Below are 21,553 nucleotides of genomic sequence, written 5' to 3'. Positions count from 1 at the left end.
TATGTAAACCCAGTTTGCTAAATTTGAACTAAGGATTGCTACACTCAGTATAGCATCAAAGAAAGGGCACAGCTTGGAAGTGGATAGCATGATGGTGAGGAAGTGGCTGGACATCCTGTGTATCCAAGAGACAAGATGGAAAGGCAGTACAGCAAAGCCACTTGGTTTGGAATCCAGAGTCTATTATTCAGGTGGAGGATAGACTAGAAATGGTGTGGGAATTGTAGTAAAGGAGAGTCTTCAGAAGACAGTGAGGGATGTCATCGGAATTAATGACAGACTCATAGCAATCAGACTCCAATGTAAGAGTAGGGCACTGTTCATAATTTCAGCCTATGCCCCATAGCAGGGTTGGGTTAGTGAGGAAAAGAGTACATTGAGGCAACAGTTGCAGGACCTACTAAATAAAGCAGGACAACATGGTGTTGTTAATGGGGAACCTGAATGCTTATATGAGGATATATTGAACAGGATATGAGGACTGACTGGCTTCACATTGGTGGTGCAAGAGGAAGAAAGAAGCAGAGGACATTTTAGTTTCTATCTAGCAAATGGCTCAGTGATGGCAAACAAATGGTTCAGCAAGAGAGACAGTTACAAGATCATATACAAGAGTGTCCAACATGCAACACAAGTAGACATCCTCCTAGTAAGGAAAGGGCATTAGGGTAGAGCAAGTGATTGCAAAGTCATCCCCAGTGAAACATGCAGCCCACAGCATAAACAAGTGGGAGCCATAATCAACTGCAAGCAGTGGTCAGAAAAAGCGCTAAGGTCTACAGAGATCAGGCTGAAGACCTGGAAAAGCACAAAAGTTCAAGGAAATACTCGGGGATCTAGTACTTCATGAAGTAGGGGAAATAGGTGGAGTGGAAGAAGAATGGTGTCTCAAAATGGCATGTGTGAGACAGCCAAGCCAGGTATGGAAATAAGATACATAAGTAAAGGTAGTGGTGGAATGCAGAAATACGGGAAGTTATCAAATTGAAGAAAGTGCAGAAAAAAGTGGAAGACAGAAAAGACCTACCTGGCTAAGAAGGTATACTGGTTGGCTAACAAAGAGGTCAAGAGAACAGTTGCAATAGCAAAGAGCAAGGCATCAGAGGCACTCTACCAGCTTCTAAAAAGTGACTTAGCAGATGAAACAAAAAAACTCTGTCAGGTTGCAAGTCAAAGAAGGAAAGATAAAAAGGATAGTTATCAGACACTGGTCATAAGGGATGCCAGCATCAGTCTGCTCACCAGTCTACAGGACATCAAAGGCAGATGAAAGGAGTACATCCAGAAGCTTCAGAATGAAGAACAATACCACTGAAGCTGTACTGTCCCAGACACAGCCTACAATGAAGGAGGAAGAACAGCGCACACTAGAGGAACAGCACTAAGGAAAATGAAATCAAAGAAAGCAGCCTGCTCAAATATGGTCACTGCAGATATGAGCAAGATGTTGGGTTAGTCATAAGGTTGCCAACCACCCCACTGTCAGCGGGACACTAATGGGTTGAGCTGCCTCATCCCACTGCCCACTGTGCCAAAGTAGTGGGTCTTGAAAAGTCCCACTTTTCACTCACACTTAATTGCCGTGAAAAAGCTGAAATTACTTCTGACTTTTCCACCGCAATTCAGTTACATCACCAACCCGGACCTGCAGGCAAAGCTGCTGCCTGTTAGGTCCAAGTGCTTTAATTTGTGCAGCAATTGGCTGCAATTCATGAAAGGAGTGGGGATTGGGACAGGAAGAGCCCCGCAAAGATCGCGGCTGTAGGAGCACTTTGTTTTAAGCGCTTCTACAGCTGCTAAAAAAATGACCGAGATTTGTTTGTTTTTTTTCTAACGAGCCGTCCATCCATTCATCCAGCCAGCCAGCCGTCCGTTCATCCAGCCAGCCAGCCGTCCATTCATCCAGCCAGCCATTCATCCATCCAGCCAACCAGCCATTCATCCATCCAGCCAACCAGCCATTCATCCATCCATCCATTCATGCAGCCAGCCATCCATTCGTTCATGCAGCCAGCCATCCATCCAGCCAGGCATCCATCCATCCATCCATCCATCCATCCATGCATCTATCCAGCTGCTACTCCCACCAACCAGCTAGCTACTCCAGCTAGCTAGCCACTGCAGCAGCCATCCGTCGTACCCATAACAGCATCTCCTTCACCGCTCATGTGGTGATGTCATGGTAGAGGGTGTGGCCAGTGTCATATTGGCCACACCCCATGTCCCACCCACTTAAAAGGTGGCAACCCTAGTTAGTCAGAGGAGAAGCAACTCCAGAGGGTACTCAGGGCAGCATGGAGAGAAAGGAATATTCAAGATGACTGGAGAATAAGCATTCTAGTGCCACTGTACAAGGATAAAGGAGACATTCACAACTGTGAGCAGTATGGAGGTATCAAACAACTGTCACACTTCATGAAAGTACTGGAGAGACTGATTGATAAATGAGTATGCAGAGGAGTAGCAGAAAATAAAATGGGAGATGACCAGTTTGGATTCAGATCTGGATGCAGACAACTGACCAGATAGCTGAGAAGAAGATAGAGCTAAGAAAAGAGTCCAACAGCACATTACTAGACTTGGAGAAAGCATATGACAATTTGCCAAAAAAGCTGATTCGGTTAGTCCTGCAATGATTCAGTCTGAAATCATTATTAGAATTAGCACAGGATATGCACAAGAAACCAACGACATAAGTATGAACAGTGTTTGGACTTAGAGGGGCTTCCAGTGGGAGCGGGTGTGAATCAGCGTTCAGCCCTGAGCCAACTGCTGTTCATATTGGTGATTGACTACATTAGCAAACAGATCAACAAAGTTGCTGTGTGCAGATGATGTGGCATTACAAACTCTGAACAAGAACTTTTACAGATGGTAGGGAAAATGGAATGCAAAACTGATGCCACATTGAATGAAATGGAGTACAGTTGTCATTGCAGCCAATGGGAGAAACCAGAAGAAGCTGAAAATTGAAATAGAAGGGAAAATATTGTATCAAGGGAACAGTTTCAAGTAATTAATTCTGTCTAATATAAATCCAAAGTGCTACCCAAAATCTTCTCCTTTCCTTTTCCTATTTGAAATAAAAATCCCTGCATATTAATTTGTAGCTTTATTGAAATTCAGTTTGTGTCATCTGATGACCATTTCTGTAAACACAAATTCTTTGTGCCTATTCCTGCTGATAGGATTAAAGTGAGATAACTGAGTAAAATAGAGGGGAACTATAGCTCAGAACAGAAACTTTGCCCCCTACACCCCTTTTAACCTGTTACATATTGCTGCTAAGTTGCAGAACCTTGGGGTACATTGAAACTTTCACATTTGAACCCAGTTTCTGGAATAGCCATGCTCATTCAAGTTTCACTGAAATTATCAGCAGTGACATGAACAGAAACCCCATATTGTTGCCATAAGTCCTAGGAATGTTAATTCTCCACAATCATACACATCTTCATGTGATGATTCCCAATTCCTTCCTTCGCATATGCTTTATTTTCTTTCTTAAAATGTCTGCCCTTATCCCTGGCCACCAGCCATTTTCAGTGTTTCCACTTCTCAGTCTTATTACATTACATCTCTTTCAACTAATTCTGACATCTTGCTGATTACATGTTCATCCATTTGTTTCATAAGTCCTCAGTCTGTAATACTGAATTATACCCCATACATATTCACACTGATGTTTTTAGTGGTACATGTTCATCCATTTGTTTCATAAGTCCTCAGTCTGTAATGCTGAATTGTACCCCATTCATATTCGCACTGATGTTTTTAGTGGTTCCTCTAGAATAAGTGCTTGAATCTGTGGATGTTCTTTTATCACAAATGTCAAAGAACTGTGCTAACATGCTGAAGAGAAGAGTATATTTTACCTATCAAAGCACTTATCAGGCAGCTGAGAAAATGATCTACTAATACAGTGATATGTTAGCTGTACAAGACAGGAGTAAGGAGGGGTAGGTGAGATGAGGGGAATGTTTTTAGGATTAAAAAAATGCAAGAATGTACAAGCAACTTGCCAGAAGGAGAGAGCTGTTTTGCTCAGATATTCTGTAAGTTCAGTAACCATTTCAATGAAGACCTAATCTAGTGAATCTATTTTCTTATAGCAAAGCATTCTGTGGTTTATTTCAGTATCCAACTGTGTGGCTGCTTTACACATTCATGGGGGGGGGGGGTTAATAGTGGTTCAATGTTGTAAACTAGATCCTAAATAATCTGATATAAGCAGTAAAGAATATTCAGGACATGCAAAAACTCATAGCATGTTAGTGTCTCCCATTTTCTGAAAATGAGAAAATCCTCTTGGCTGCTACTAGTTCCTTAGTTTTGCTATGGATAAGGACCAAATACATCCATAGATGCTTGATGTAACAGATGACATTCAGGTTATTTTTCTTTTACTGTATACAGTTGTGTTATAACAGTGGGGGAGAGGTGAAATACTGAACAGCCTAAACCAAAGGCTCCAGCCCTGCACATAAGGAAGTATAAACAAGACTGTGATTCGTACACTTCTACTCAATCAACTCTTTATAGCGCACAAACTCTTCTACCTTCCTGAGAACTCCAGCACCTAATTCATCCCCACATTCCCTCTAGAGCCTTAAGATCTAATAACTAGAACCGCATAACTGTCATCAAACATAAAAACAAAGCTGGTAAGTCCATCTTTGCTTCGCTAGGGACGGCTTGCACCTGTCACCCCTGGGCTTTCGGATATTGGCAAAGGCTCTTGCCACCCCCATAGTGCCTTTTTTAGGCAAGGCTCAAAAGTCAAACCCACCTCCATAGACAGCACAAGGAACAAGAAACTAAGGGTAATGCTGCTAAACACCAGAAGTCTTAACCTCAAGATGCATGCACTCGAAGCTCTCCTCAGTATGGAGAGCATTGATATCTGTGCAGTGACAGAAACCTGGTTCAAGGCTCCAGAGAGCACCCCAGCACTACCAGGTTATACCTCATATCATGCTTTTTGGCCCCAAAACCCAGACCGAACCACAAAAGGAGGGGGAGTTTCCATATTTATCAAGGATATCCACACCTCCAGGTTAGTGGCATTGCACGAAGTATCGGAGACCATCCATGTGCAACTGACAGTGGGCAAGACAGCTTTTCAGTTTATAGCATCCTACAGATCACCCTCTCAAAGTCAGGAATCCCACTCTGCTTTCCTGAAAACATTGGAGAACATGAAGATCTCTCCGAACACCATTATATTGGGCGGCTTCAACTACCCAAACATAGACTGGGAGCATTACTCAAGCCCCAGCACCTTAGCCCAAAGGTTCCTGGAATTTATAAACTCAAATGCTATGGAACAACTAGTCACCACTCCCACAAGAGGGGAAAACATACTAGACCTGATCATTACCAACATGGGGACTCTCTGCTCCATACCAGAAGTATATCCCTCATTGGTAAGATCAGACCATAAATTAATTTCACTGGATATCCACATCCCGACCCCACCCCCAGCCCAGAAAACCACAGTGAAAAACTTCTCAAAAGCGAACTTCACACTTCTCAAAACCGAAGTGGAATCCTTCAAGGCCCCAGGGCCAGTGGAAACTACGGCCCAAACTGCAGAATCCTATATAAACGCATTCTACGGACATCTCCAGGAATGCATGGATCATGCTATCCCAAACAAAATCAAGACCCAGTCATCCAAAGGCAGGCGTCCAGACTGGTGGACCCCAGCCATAAAGAAACTGTACAACAGAAGGAGGAAGCTACTACATGATAGAGCAAAATCCCTAAAAGGGAAGGCATCTCTGATCAGTACTAGCAAAAAATTACGATCCCTCATAAAATCCTCCAAGGCCAGCTTCGAGAGAAAAATTGCACAGGACACTAAAGACAATCATAAGGCTTTTTTCAGTTATGTTAGGAACTTGGGATGCAACTCCCAGACTTGTTGAGTTGATTCTAAACGACAAAAAATACACTGAACCCACAGACATCGCCAATATCCTGGCAAACAGGTTCAGTGCAAACTTCTCCACCCCCTCCCCCACAAAAGAGCAAGTATCTATCCCGGCAGAGTGCAGCCTCCCAAACATCTCTGATGCTCAGGTGAAGGCCGCCCTCTCCAAAGCAAAAAAAGTACAGTTTTGTACCTACCATAAATGTAGATGTCCGAACAGGATAGCATCTGCAGTCCTTACAAATGGGTTGTCCTGTCGTCAGGCAGCCCTTCGGTCGGCCGGATTCCAAAGTCTGGGTCTGGCCTCGGCTGGTGTCGCACTTCACCCGACGTCATAGCTGCAGTTCTTCGGGTATAAAGGCATCAGCCAATGCCATTTTCCTCAGTGTTTCTTGCCCCAGATGCCAGTTGCCCTCTTGGAAAGCTAAATGTTTGGATAAATGCCAATGTTTCCAAATAGTAGAAGGCAAACACACAAAATAATCATGTATGTACATATATACAAACAAATACACCATAAGAGATCCCCCCCAGCTAGCTATTAGGTGGGCAAATACCCTAGGAGTACCACAGAGGGGAAGGAGGGTGGGTAATCCTGACTGCAGATGCTTTCCTGTTCGGACATCTACATTTATGGTAGGTACAAAACTGTACTATGTCCTTCAAGGATGCATCTGCAGTCCTTACAAATGGGTAGAATACCATAGCTAAACTAGGGGAGGAGGAAGAAGAAATTATGGTGTAGTTAGGATCCCTTGCAAAACAGCAGTGGCAAACCCTGCTCGGGATCTAGAGTATAAAGGTAAGTTATAATGCTTGGCAAATGTATGCACGGAGGTCCAAGTAGCAGCCCCTATAATGTCCTTGGTAGCCACTCCTCGTAAGAAAGCTGTGGTAGTGGCTGTAGCCCTTGTAGACTGAGGTCTTATGTTCTGTGGAATTTCCTTTCCATGGTAGGAGTAACAGAATCTAATGCAATTTCCTATCCACTTCTGTTTGGAAATTGCTTTTCCTTCCCTTCCTGTTGCATATGCTACCAGAAGCTGGTCAGATTTTCTATTACCCTTGGTTCTGTCCAGGTAGTAGCGTAACTGTCTATGTACATCCAATGTATGCAGCAGTCTTTCCCCCCTGTTCTGTGGATTGGGAAAGAAGGTAGGTAGGTGGATTGCCTGGTTTAAAGACACTCTGGTTACCACCTTAGGCATAAATGTAGGATTAGTTCTCATGGACACTCTATCTTGATGGAAGATTAGGAAGGGTTGTACTGCCATTAAAGCCTGTAGTTCCGAAACCCTTCTTGCTGAGGTAATTGCCAGCAGGAAAGCAGTTTTCCAGGATAGGTGTTGAAGATCTGCTGTTGCTGCTGGTTCGAAAGGGGGAAGTGTCAATTTTTCTAGTACAAAGTTCAAGTCCCATGCTGGTAATGGTGGTTTCCTAGGAGGTTTTACATTCTTAATTCCACTCAGAAACTGCCTGAGTAGAGGATGCGAAAAGACAGGTGGATCGAAGCTGTATTCTGCAGAAATAGCTGATACATGTATTTTGATGGAGGAATAGGACAGGCCTGTATGGAAAAGCTCTGCCAAATACTCCAGGATGTTGGCAATGTCTACCTTTGACACATCTTTGCCCCTGTCGGTACTCCAAATGAGAAACCTCTTCCATTTTCCTGCATAGTTCCTTCTTGTTGAAGGTCTGCGGGTCTCAAGTATAATGTCTTTAACCCTTTGGGATAAATCTGGGTTAGTTGCTCTTATGTAATGTTCCAGGCAGTCAGTTGCAGAGTTTTCAGGTTTGGATGCAGGATGTTGTAGTTGCTCTGGGTTAACATCAAGGGAATCAGGGGTAGTGTCCACATTCTCCCCCGAGACATGCTCCTCAGTAATGGGTACCAATGTTGTCTTGGCCAGTCTGGAGCTATCAGAATTATCCTTGGACGTTCCTCTTTGATTTTCAATAGCACCTTGTGCATCAAAGGGAGAGGTGGGAATGCATATGCTGTCAGGCCTTTCCAATTGAAGGATAGAGAGTCCACCTTCCAAGCAAGTGGGTGGTATGTCCTTGTGCAGAATTTCTTGAGCTGGTGATTGAGTGGAGATGCGAATAGGTCTATTTGTGGCAGTCCCCATTTCTTTGTGATGGCCTTGAAAATGTCCGGGTGTAGCATCCATTCGTGAGCATCCGAGTTAGTTCTGCTTAATATGTCTGCTAGGATGTTTTCTTTTCCTGGTACAAAAATTGCTTGTAACTGAATGTTGTAACTCAGAGCCATATTCCATAGGTTTAGGGCCATTCGGCATAGAGGGTATGAATAAGTGCCTCCCTGTTTGTTGATGTACCACATGACTGTGGTGTTGTCTGTCCTTATCATCAACTGGCCTTCTTGGAGGAATGGTCTGAAATTCTGGATTGCTAGTTGTACTGCCAGCATTTCTTTTTGATTTATGTGCAGGTGCAGCTGCTCTGGAGTCCATAAGCCTTGCTTGGTTGAATGCTGTGGAAGGGCAAACCTGGGTTTGACTGGCATGCCCGAGCCCACCACAGGAACTCTTGTTTCAGGCATGGAATTAGTGGTATTTCGGTTTCTAAGCTGTGCCTGTGTTGAGACCATAAATTCTTTAGGTACCACTGTAGTTTTCTCATATGTAGTCTGGCATGGGGGACCAGAATTATGCAGGATGCCATGAAGCCCAAGGCCTGCAGTACTTTCCTTGCTGTTAGTTTGTTCTGCTTTGTTAATGCCAAAAAATAGACAGGAAGTTGTTTTTGTTTTTCTGCAGTTAGGAATGCCATCTGTTTTACTGTGTCCAATTCTGCACCTAAGAAGGTTATTGTTTGGGATGGTATCAGTCTTGACTTTTTATATTGACTGTGTATCCCAGGGCCTGTAGTAAGCAAATGACTCTTTGTAAGTCTTCTGTTAGCTTGTTTTTGTTGTCCGCTTGTATTAGGCAGTCGTCCAGGTATGGATAAATTTGGATTCCTGAAGCCTGCAGTGAGCGATTACTGATGCCAGGCATTTCGTGAACACTCTGGGCAGTAGATAAGCCAAAGGGCAATGCTGAGAATTGATAATGCTCTGATCCTGCAAGAAATCTGAGGTATCTTCTGCAATGTGGTCGTATGGGGACGTGCAGGTATGCCTCCTTGAGATCTAGAGTTACCAGCCAAAACTCCTTGCCCAGCATGGGAAGAAGTTGCTGTAGGGTCAGCATTTTGAATTTTGGAACAATGATGTATGTGTTTAAAGCGGACAGGTCGAGAATAGGCCTCCAATTTTTTTCTTTTCTTGGTACCAGGAAGAGTCTGGAGTAAAATCCCTTGCCTTGTTCCATAGATGGTACCCTTTCCACAGCTCTCATCCTTGCTAATTGAGCTATTTGTTTTAGAGCTTCTGTCTTTTGATTTGGTGGTAGGTTTGGCATTCCTCTTTTTCCGGGTAAAGTGCGGAAATGAAACCTGTAGCCTTGGTCTATAGTTTGCAAAATCCACTTGTCTCTTGTGATACAGTGCCAGTTTTTTGAAAATAATGCTAACTTTCCGCCTAAGGGTGCTGCTATTTGTTCCCTGGTAGGCGGTGTCAAAGCCAAGTCACTGTGATTGTCCTGTTGTAGTGGCAGTGGTTGTGTCTGTGCCTCGTTGGTTGTTACCTTGCCACTGGCATCCCCTGTAGGCACCTCCTCTGGATTGATTTCTGCCTCTTGTACGTCTATTCCTCCCTCTCTGAGTTTTAGAGGAGTCTGGAAAGGACCAATTTTTGGAAGGCCAGTTCCTGCTAAACCTTGGGGGCTGAACCTGTAAGAAATCTTTTACTGTTTGTACAGATTTTGCCTTCTCTTCCATTTTCTTCAGTACCTGTTGGGCAGGAGAACCAAATAAACTGACCTTATCCATAGGAGCATCTAACAGCTTTGCTTTAACATGATCCGGCAGGACCTGTTCTTTCAACCATGCATGTCTTCTTATAACTGTGCCAGTCATGGCTGATCTAAATGAAGCCTCCAGTGCATCATAGCCACATTTTAAGGAATGGTTACTAACCTGCTGAATGTTATTCACCATTTCTAGAACATATTTCTTATCTAAAGAATCATCCGAGGACAGTTTCTTAGTTAACTGATCAAGCATAAACTCTTGGTATTGGATCATATGGAACTGACAGTTCAATGCTCTAGCTGAGAGAGTAGCAGAGGTGTATACTTTTTTACCCCATCTCTCTAAGGACCTGGATTCCCTTTCAGAAGGGAGAGGGTTTTTAGCTGAGGTCGAAGCTACTGCCTTAGGCCCCTGGGAGATAGTCTCAGGATCTGCGAAAGGAGCCTTGTATAAATGGTGATGAGTGTCCGGGACCCTGTAGAACCTATCGGGCTTAGCAGGGGCTGGAGGTAAAGTATCAGGAGCAGTGCAAGCATCATTAAATGCATCATCCACAACAGGAAGAACTGGAGGTATAGCTAAAGGCCTATGTTGCGGTAAGTGTAAAAAGGTCCTAAGCCTTTTCCTTGAATCTGAGAAATCTTGCCCCTGCCATTGGAATTGCTCTCTCATGGCATGTAAAGTTTAGCCAAAAGAAAACTACTCTGGTGGAGAAGCTGAAGGAATCGATTCTTCAGCATCGGAATCTTCATAAGTAGAAAAGGGAGCCTCTGGATGGTCTGTATTGTCTGTATCATCAGAAGAGTCATCTGAGGACACTGGCTCAGGGGGCTCTACTCTAGGTCTCTTTTCTGGAGGTTGAGAGGCCCTGTCTGGGTGAGATTGGGATCCCCTTATTAAAGAGATGAGATCCTCTGCCAGAGTAAGCATTTGAGAACTGGAGCTGGGCCTGTGAGAGGGGGGCTTAACAGGCACAGACTTAGAAGTTTTGGCTGCTTTAGCCCTGGCAAAGTCCTTTATAGACATGGCTGCAGGAGGCCTAGCAGCACCACGTGCTGGGGTAGAAACATCCAAAGGGATGGTGTCCGATAAATCTTGTGAAACCACAGTAGTAGGTAAAACTTCAGAGGCCGATTCAACTAGGGTAGAGGGAGCCTCGCTAGTAGTCATGGATTCGGCTGAAGATTGAACCGACGGCCGAAACCGAGACACTCGCGGTTTGCTTAACCGTGGTTTCGGCCGAAACCGCGGACCGCGAGTGTCGGTCCTTTTCTTTCTTAACAATTTGAGTAGTCGGAGGATCCGACGGCATTATGTATGCAAAATCTGAGCCGAAAAACTGTTCAGCAAACTCCGACCGACGCCTAAGCGTTCGTCGGTTGAAAGAAGCACAGGCTAAACAAACTGCTACGTCGTGGTCTGGGCCTAAACAAGGTAAGCAGTAAGAGCGGAAATCTTTATGAGGTATTTGTTTCCCACAAGTTAAACAGTTATTTACTTTTTCTGACATCGGCTGAGGCAAGAAAGAGTCCCCAACGGGGTACTTAGCTTTTTAGAAGTCTTCGAAGTAGTATTCGGTAGTAGTAATCTCTGGGTCTGACCGACCGGCACTTGCGAACAGCTTCTGCTTCGGGCGCCACGCGGCAAGAAAGACTGAGGAAAATGGCTTTGGCTGATGCCTTTATACCCGAAGAACTGCAGCTATGACGTCGGGTGAAGTGCGACACCAGCCGAGGCCAGACCCAGACTTTGGAATCCGGCCGACCGAAGGGCTGCCTGACGACAGGACAACCCATTTGTAAGGACTGCAGATGCATCCTTGAAGGACATCACTGCTTCCATGGGACCAGATGGCGTCCTGGGTTGCGTCCTACATGAACTCCAAGAAGAACTAATCCCTCAAGTAAAACTGCTGTACAATCTCAGCCTCACTACAGGATATGTGCCCAAAGAATGGCGTACCACAACAGTGGTCCCACTCCACAAAGGTGGCGCCTCTGCGGACCCTGGAAACTACTGCCCCATAAGCCTGACTAGCCTAGTCTGCAAGGCTATGGAGAGGATCATCATGGAACTCATAAACAAAAGAAATTGGGGACCTACAGACACTAGATCCTACCCAATTTGGCTTCGTCAAGGGCAGATCCTGCCTTTTGAACCTGGTCGACTTCTTCGAAACAGTCACCAAGGCCATAGATGAAGGGAAGGTAGTCCACACAGCCTATCTGGACCTTGCAAAGGCATTTGACACAATACCCCACTCGGGCATCATAGATAAGCTATCCAGCCTAAATATAAACCCCTATGTCACAAGATGGGTCACAAACTGACTCAAAGACAGAACCCACAGAGTCAGAGTTGCTGGAGCCATGTCAGACTCGAAACCGGTCACAAGTGGCATCCCACAAGGTTCTGTCCTGGGACCTCTCTTGTTCGGTATTTACTTTTCTGAGGTACAGGCCAACGTGGGAGGATTATGGCGCCATAATCGACTCTCCAGCTGACACAAACATCCTTCAAAAAGGTCTCGCAGAGACGGATAACTGGTGCCAGAGCCATGGTCTAAAGCTAAATGCCAAAAAGTGTATAGTCATACCCTTTGACAAAAACAATGTGCCCACAAATTACCACATAGGTGGTAACCCATTAAGTACAGAGAAAGTAATTAGGGATCTGGGGACCCAAGTTGATATTAATCTCTCCTTTGACAACCACATTGCCAAAGTGGTTAGAAAGACCTTCTACATAGCCCACCTCATCATGAAAGGATTCACATCTAGATCAAGAGAGGTAATCGTGCCCCTTTATTCATCCCTCATCAGGCCCATCATAGAATACAATGCCCCCTTTGGGATGTACCTTACCCGACACCTGCAGCAATTAGAAAGACCCCAAAAGTACCTCACCAGGAGGATCTAGAGACTCAAACAGATGCCATATGCTGCTCGGTTAAAAAAACTCCAGCTCTACTCAGTTGCATACCGCCTACTTTGAGGCGATCTATGCCATTACATATAAAGCTATGTCCAACCCAGAATTAATGGACATGCTCCACCTCAGTAAATCTAAATCCCTTAGAGCCACGCCCTCGAGGGACTTGAACCTCAGCACAGAAATAAATAGAACATGCTGGAGGGACAGATTCATAACCCAGAGGCTCCCTTCGCTCTGGAATAGAATTCCAATTCATGTTAGGCAGAGCACCTCACTGACTCTCTTCAAGAAGAATCTTGATGAGTGGATGGGGGATCGTAGGTTTGTCCCGGGGATTACTTCTGTGTCACTGTTAGACAGAGGCACAGTAAACTAAACTTTAAAAAGGGCACAGTATACTCAAATCAAGGGGTGGCGTAAGCCAAACACAATCGGGCTAGGCTTATAATTGCCCCAGGGCAGATAGCCTAGTATGAACCTATGAACCATTGCCAAAATCTGGAACACACTACCAAGCCAAATAACTTCTACCACCTCCTTTAGTCGATTCAAAAAACTCCTGAAAACCCACTATCTAAGTAACTGGCTATGCTCATGCCACTCACCAGGCTGATCCATACCAAGAGAATTTGTCAGGATATAGCTATGTATAAACAGTTTCTCCCCTCTAAGCTTCCAAACCCATATATATTTACCTTACAAAACTTATAACTGCAAAAGAAAAAAAAATGTACCTCTGATTGTCTACTGTAAGAAATGTTAATCACTAGCATGATGTCCTGTTGTATGTATATATGCTATATGTATGTTTGTTAATCACCAGCATGTTGTCCTGATGTGTATATATGCCATATGTATGTATGTTCTACTTCTTTTTACTTTCATGTAATGTATTGTAATGTGGAGCTTTTCTCACCGGGCCTCCACTGAAAATGGACCTGTGTCCAGTCCGACTTTCCCGATAAATGTAAAATAAATAAAATAAAATAAATATTCAGATGTATAATTAAATTGTAGAGCAGAATAAGTCAGGCAGTGCTGTAACTAGTATTTATTATTGGCATGATGGTTCATATGATTATGAGCAGAATGCCAATCATAACCAACTTATTGTGTGTTCAAAACATGGATGCCAAGAAATTCACCAGGAGAGCAAAGCAAAGCAGAGACCCGATCATAATTCTTTGTAGTGCATGGAGCTTTATCTGCTTCATGTACTGCTGTTTATAGAAAGCCATAAAGCACTTAGCAAATGCTGTCAGAAAGCAGTAACATACTCTCATATTACAGAAAGTCAGGGACACATTACCAACACAGACAGCAGGTAGAAATAAATCTGTAATTCTACCATGGTAGTTTGCTGGTCAATATTGTCAAGTTTAACTGCCTGGCACAATACCCGATCTTAACCGAGGCAGGGGTGCTTAACAATTGTTAAGATAGTGTCCCTCACTATTGAAGTTCTTAACTGATTTGTCTTTTTACCAGATATCAGAGTGTAATCACTGCACTCCATATACTGCAAATGTGTTAGCATTTACAGAATCTTTTTTTCTCTCCCTATTCTTTTGTGCCTCCTGCTTTCTCCCCTAAGCTTTCCTTCTCCACCTTACGTACTTCTCCCCTAGATTTCTCCTCCTTATGGCTATGACTCTTTTCCAGAAAGTATATATCTTTTATAAATCTGCTCTCTCTTTCTATTGTTTCTTTCCTTGGTCTTACACTTTCTCTTCTTGGTGTTAAAATATGCAATAATGTTTAATATGATGTTATTTAGATTGTCTAGGAAGTTAAACTCCTATTCTTTTTTTGGTAACAATGATCATTTCTCTTTCCTTGGTCTTACATTTTCTTTTCTTGGTTTTAAAATATGTAATAATATTTAATATGATGTCATTTAGATTGTCTAGAAATTTTAAGTCCTATTCTGTTTTGGTAACAATATTCATTGTCTACGTCCTACCAGTCTGTAATCTGTTATTTGTGCTCATGATGTATCTCTTATGTCTATATGTGGAGCTTTTCTCCCCGGGCCTCTGCTGAAAATGGAAATATATCCAGTTAGACTAGCCCGGTTAACAAATTTAAAATAAATAAATAAATAATAAATGATACACCACAGTACTAAGACGAAATTTCAGGTGTATGCATTGCCATACATACTATTTACATATTCAAGACTACAGTAGCTGTTTTCTACCACTGCTCATGAGCATACTCATACCTATGCAATCAACCTGTGAAATGCATCACAAAGATTACAGTATTCTATACCAGTTTCTCCAAGAAATGAAAATTATGTTTTGTTAACATTGTATTTTTTGATTATTACCTTATGTTATGGGGTACACCAAGTCAGTTCATTGGCACAAAAGGAAATACTGCCAGCCCAGTTACCTGGAATTTTGTAAATAATTATATTTCATTTGTGAATATTAATATGATTTAAGTAGAAGTGTGACAGAAGGAGATACTGCCAGCACAGCTATCTGGAATTTTGTAAATACTTAAGTCATTTGTGAATATCAGCAGGATGAAATTGCTTATGTTACCACTATATTAGAACTGTATGTTGTCTGTATATCAAGCTCCTGGTACAGAAGTGTGTGTGTGTGCAAAGTACTGAGCTTAAGGATGTGTCCACAGTGTACCCTACTGGGAAAGAACAGAAATGTATATAAACTATTGTACCTGTGTAATTGTATATGTTTTAACAATGGGAACTAGAACATAGAGGGTTAACTTGCAAAACTTCAAGAAAATAGTTGAAATTAAATTGTTTTATGATTGTGCTATAAAAGTTAGTTTCAATGCAGCGAAGGAGACAGGATGTCTAGAACTTGGGAGCCTTCTGCATTGTATTGTAAGTGTTTTATTGTTTTATGTCTTCTAGCAGCTGCAAACATCTGAAGGCTATGTATTTTCACAAGGAGATGCTAGATGCTGCATCAGTGGGGGTTGTTTTTGAGCCTGGGAACTGAAGTCAAGTGACAAAAAAGTTATGTCATACTGCAAGTATCCCAGCTGCAATATTTGCAATATTAATTTAAGAACTCTCTGAGAGAAAGAGACAGGGCATTTTTTATTTGTCTTTGACATGACAACATCCACTCACTGCCTCTGCACTTGCCTTGCTGTAAGTAAGTTAACTAGGGTACAGTAAGTTCTCTTAGATTCAGTTAGGAACATAGTAAAGATTAGTTTAGATGTTTTCTGTATTTATTTGAGACTGTCCTGCAACATTATTTTAAATATTCCTATGATCTTGAACTCTGATGTCACTGTGAATACATATTTAGTGTTGTCTTGTTCTTTTATTAATTATTAACTCATTCCCTCCAGTACAACTCTTTTGAGTGTGTACCTTTAACTCCTAGTGGTGTGGCCTGAGCCTTTAGAAATGAAGTTATCACCTTACAATTCTAACAAATACTCACTGACAGAGGTCAAATATCAATACAATTGTGTTTGCCATCATGTATGCTTCAAGATAAAATATTCTGACACTTTGTATGTAGCATGGTTTTGGAATTATTAAAGCAAGTATGAACAAGTAATATTTGATGCCTAGAGGAGCAGTAGGAGGTAACAGCAGATACACCTGGAGGCATCACTCGGATATAATGAGTTAAATATATTTAAATATTTCAATTGTGGCTGGTTTGTTTAGAGACATTTAAGCTCTTAGGATACTTGCATATCTATTTAGTGACACTGTACAGGCCACTCCTAACAGCCTGACTCTTGGTCAAACTACCACTTGGATTAATAGCAACATTACACAGTACGGTTGGCCACCCTTTGTTAAGGGCCTTAAAGTAGCTGATAAGTAGTGGCTGGTGGTGGTGGAAACTACCTTATAGTCTGGGCAGAAGGGGGCATAGCTAGAAATCTGTGCCAGCCTTTCCCAGGTGTGTGTGTGTGTGTGTGTGTGTGTGTGTGTGTGTGTGTGTGTGTGTGTGTGTGTGTGTGTGTGTGCGCAAGTCAAACCTCAAAGTGTGTGTGTGTGTGTGTGTGTGCATAAATCAAACCTCAAAGTGTGTGTGCATGTAAATCAAACCTCAAAGTGTTTGTGTGTGTGTGTCAGCTACTTGGGCAGGGACATGAAGCACTGATTGGACAGAGAGGGTGCTGGAGGTCTTGGTTTGGCCAGTCAGCTGAGATCTCAACCCTGTAGCTATGCCAGTGGGGAGTCTTATTGGGGATTTGAAGAAAGAGGTAGAAACTGCCCCCAGACTGACTGTGGTCTCTGTGTGCTCTTAAATTGCACTTTACTGTGTGTTTACTTGTCATTTTCCCAGTGTGTATGTCCCCACACTGTTGCCAGTGGTGAGGATTGATTTACTGGGCTAGTGCAGGGGCATCACATGTCTCCATTTCTGTAGTGAAGACCTGGGGATACCATAAATTGTGATGACAAAATAACAAAAGGAAAGTAAATGCAAACACCAACTCAACACTATACAATATGAATATGCAAAAAATCATGAACAAAGGAGCAGACAAATGAACAGATGAAGACACTGCAGATAGAGTAGGGCATGCCTTTGTTATTCATGTAAAAAATATGTAGTAGTTAACTGGAACTAGAAAATAAAATATTGTTTCTTTCAGTCTACCATAATAAAGTTGTTATTGCATAGTAATAGTAATATATATTCTAATGTGCTGTTTTTCAAACCCCTCTACATAGGTCCTGTGACAAACAAAACCACACATGAAACCAACTAACAGTATATTCATTGAATATCATGGCATCAGCTTTGGATCATTCATCTGTCCACAAAAAATAAGGAGTTCCTTCCTCACCATGGAGACTTTGCTATTACTTCATCTGTACAGATCCTAATTCTATACAATGTCACCTTGCAACAGCAGCTCCATTGAAGATTGTCTCTCTCATTTGTCAAATATGACAGCCTTGTCAACAGATGCTAGCCTCACAGTGTTACCTGTCCCACTAAGAATATTATTGGCAGTAATAATGATGTTCATGATTGCGATTGGTTTCCTTGGGAATGCAGTTGTCTGCCTTATTGTCTACCAAAAGCCAGCTATGCGTTCAGCCATCAATCTCTTGCTAGCAACTCTTGCATTTTCTGACATAATGCTGTCCATCTTCTGCATGCCCTTTACTGCAGTAACAGTCATTACAGTCAACTGGTATTTTGGATCCTACTTCTGCCAGATATCTGCTATGTTATATTGGTTTTTTGTGCTGGAAGGTGTCTCCATACTTCTGATTATTAGTGTGGATCGCTTCTTGATTATAGTGCAACGCCAAGACAAACTTAATCCCCATCGTGCCAAAGTAATGATTGCTGTGTCATGGGTTCTTTCCTTTTGCATCTCTTGCCCTTCTGTGGTTGGTTGGACCACCATGAAGGTGCCGGCTCAGGCACCCCAGTGTGTTTTGGGTTACACAGAATCTCCAGCTGAGAGGGCCTATGCTATTTTGTTATCTGTAACTGTATTTTTTATTCCATTTAGCATCATGCTCTATTCTTATCTTTGCATTCTGAACACAGTAAGAAGAAATGCTGTGAGAATTCATAACCATGCAGAAAGCCTTTGCTTGAGCCAGGTGAGTAAACTAGGCCTTATGGGTCTTCAGAGGCCTCACCAAATAAATGTGGACATGAGCTTCAAGACAAGAGCCTTCACTACTATCTTGATCCTTTTCATTGGGTTCTCTATTTGCTGGCTGCCACATACAGTCTTCAGTTTGTTGTCTGTCTTCAGCAGACAGTTCTACTACAGCCCTTCTTTCTACATAGTTAGTACCTGCGTACTGTGGCTCAGTTACCTCAAATCTGTTTTTAACCCAATGATATACTGCTGGAGGATCAAAAAGTTTCGAGAAGCTTGCATGGAGTTTATGCCCAAGACATTCCAAATCCTCCCAAAAGTGCCTAGTCGGACAAGAAGGAGGGTTCGTCCAAGTACAGTTTATGTATGTGGTGAGCATCAGTCTTCATCAGTCTGATGAAGACATTGGCGAAGACAGCCAGGCTACAAAGTAACCTGTAAAACTGATGTTATCATTATTGCCATTTCTTTATAAACTTTTATTATGAGGAGTCAGTATGCTATAATATTTTAGGTTATTAGTCTTTTAAATAAAGAATACAAAACAGTGCAATAATAAAACTTCAGACGTCTGTCAAATATATCCATACAGATACAACAGTGATTACTCTTGTATACCACTGCTGAAGACTATAGCTTGCAGTAAGCATTTCTTTGAGATATTTATTTATTATCTGAAAGTTCAAAGCACAACAAATATACACATTAGAAAGATCTAATAAATGTCGAAATACATAAATCTACAAATGTCATTTTGAAAGGAAATGTATAAAATAAAGTTTTGACTTCCTTTTTACAGTAATATTAGTATATGCAGAGAATGTTTTTGACAGAGCATCACAGATTATCATCTATGTAGAAATATTTTTTTCTTTAACGGCTACATCATATCTCCCAACAAAATATATATTAAGAATTTTCATGGCTTGTGCAAATGCAGGTCATTGCCTTTTGGTAATTTTACTATATTAAGCAGTTTTATATTTTACTATGTTAAAAGCTTAATACAGATTTCTAGTATTATGCTTGAAAATTTGTTAGCGATACTCTGCACAGTGCAATAATTGTGATACTCGGGCACAGTACAATATCAGTATCATTTTATAAAGTTTGAATGCAAAGTGCCTGCATACTTAATTGTGCTAAAGAAGTAGTTTTGACTTTTTTGGTAACTGTTTACATTTGCATGCACTGCCAGTACAAGTTATACTTTTGTTCTGATGGTCTGAGCCAAATGTGTATAAGGTTTTAGCGCCAAAATGTGTCTTGTATTTTTATTAGCATCAGCTAATGCAAGTAAACTATACAATAACTCAAGTTAGAACTGACAAATATCGTTAGTGTGCCAATACCAAGTTATTTATAAAACCTGAACTATTTTGGGCACTGAAATAAATATTTTAATTCAGAATGATATTTAGGAAGTATATTAAGAAAACATGAGCAGATACAGATTTCTGTCGTAAATTTTCCTAATTTTTATAGCTGTACCTTCTCATTACAACAGAAAATTAACAGCAGCAGCAAATAATCACCATTCAAACAGAAAATACTATGATGTGGTTTCTGGCATGAAGTCTTAAATCAGTATCTGGTTATACTGTAATGCTTTTCACTCATAGCTTCTGTTCTATCAGATCCTTGCCACTGTCCTGTTCACACTGTCCTCATCCAATGCACTCTTTACACAGTGCATTTATTGTGTTTCTCTTCCCTACAATTCCCCAAGGACTTTTAAAAGAACTCCTGGTGCACCTTTATGCTAAGGTTTAGCATGTGAAGATGGTATGTGCTGCAGACAATACTAGTTTGGAAGCGGATGAAAGACGTATTCACAAGTTACCAGAAACATAAATATTTATTCACCTTAATATTTGAAAGCAAAACTCGTGTTTTTTGTTTGTGTGTGTGTGTGTATGTATATATATATATATATATATATATACATTTTTTTAAGTATTTACACATCAGTAGCAGATAAACACAAACGGTTCAAAGTTATTGTGGAGAAATTCAATAAATATCAGATCTGAAATACAGATTATGTAAAGAAAAGTGTTGACCTTTTTTCTACCTGAATAGAGTTGCTCATGCCCTAACTGATGCAAGCTACTGCTGATTGTTAATATGGATAATCTAGCAGATAAAAGCAACAGAGATACAAATCTCATGAAGACTTTTTTCAAGAAAGAAGTCTAGGTAGCAAAAAAATATCTGGCTGTAATCCAATGTGCCTTGTTTGCCTTTTAGACTTGACTAACCTTCAAATGACCGATTCACTAACTGTAATAGTAAAATCTGCAGTACCCTTTCACTGCATTATATGATAAATTCCTAGCAGATTGTATTTGTTTGTTTGTTGATTGTATGGCAAAGGTGTAATATATTACATAGAAAGTTGTCCTAAGCAATTTACATATTTATGCCTTATCCTTGAGTGTATGTGGGCTGTTTGCATGTTTGCCATTGTTTGAATGACAGCCAGACACAACCTTATAGTAACTTTATCAGTGGTGTTTAGCACTGGTTAGTCTGTGTACTGTGCATTAAAAGCCCTGCTTTTACAAATCAAATGTGAGCAATAGGGTGGCTGCATTGCTTACTTTTCTTATTGCTTGTTTACTTGAAAAAGATTTGTTTAATCTGGTTGCTTTTGATTTTTATTGTATTTATTTGATTTGATTTGGTTTTACTTTTATTTTTTTTTAACTGGGGTAGAATGCTGATCCAACCAGACCATTTTCAGGCTCAGCCAGGGAATGTGCATTAAAAATAGATGCAGCAAAATAGGACCCCTTCAGTGGTAACCATTTGAAATGTCAGGACCCGTTACAGTGAGTCCCATAACACAGAGACTGAATTAAAAGGGGAATTACATATATTAAGTCTGTGATGGCCATTTCCTGGAATATTCCCTATTTTCCAAGGTATGGAGATCTTGGAGTTATATGTGTTCAAGGGGTGCGGTGGGCTTGGCCCCAACATCAGGAGGCATGTCCCTCTGCAGAAAAAGAAGGTTAAAGGAGAAGAGCGATTTTCGAAATTCACTTTTCTAAAGGATTTTTGGTCTTTTTTTTTCAGTTTATAAAGTGCATGGCATTTCGAGTGCCAACATTTCAATAGGGAGCCAACTTCAACAGCATAATTTGAAAAGAACATCACAGCATCTAAAGGAGAATTATTGTTAAGATTTAACAAACATAATACTTTTAACTT

The 21,553-nt window shown here is 41.4% G+C and overlaps 1 protein-coding gene across 2 annotated transcripts in view; it reads left to right on the top strand.

Annotated features, from left to right (window-relative positions):
* GPR45 (G protein-coupled receptor 45) overlaps positions 1 to 20,719 on the top strand; it is a 362,520-nt gene extending 341,801 nt beyond the window's left edge. For both annotated transcript variants that reach the window (XM_044071002.1, XM_044071000.1), the window contains one exon: positions 17,442 to 20,719. In XM_044071002.1, coding sequence (XP_043926937.1) covers positions 17,607 to 18,734 — 1,128 coding nt within the window. In that variant the 5' untranslated portion in view covers positions 17,442 to 17,606 and the 3' untranslated portion in view covers positions 18,735 to 20,719. The remainder of the gene's footprint in view (positions 1 to 17,441) is intronic.
* The last annotated feature ends 834 nt before the right edge of the window (positions 20,720 to 21,553 follow it).

Source organism: Protopterus annectens, chromosome 5.part0 (assembly GCF_019279795.1).
Source record: "Protopterus annectens isolate FY-2018-M chromosome 5.part0, PAN1.0, whole genome shotgun sequence".
Lineage (NCBI taxonomy): Eukaryota > Metazoa > Chordata > Ceratodontiformes > Protopteridae > Protopterus > Protopterus annectens.
This window is presented reverse-complemented; position numbering and strand designations above follow the sequence as displayed.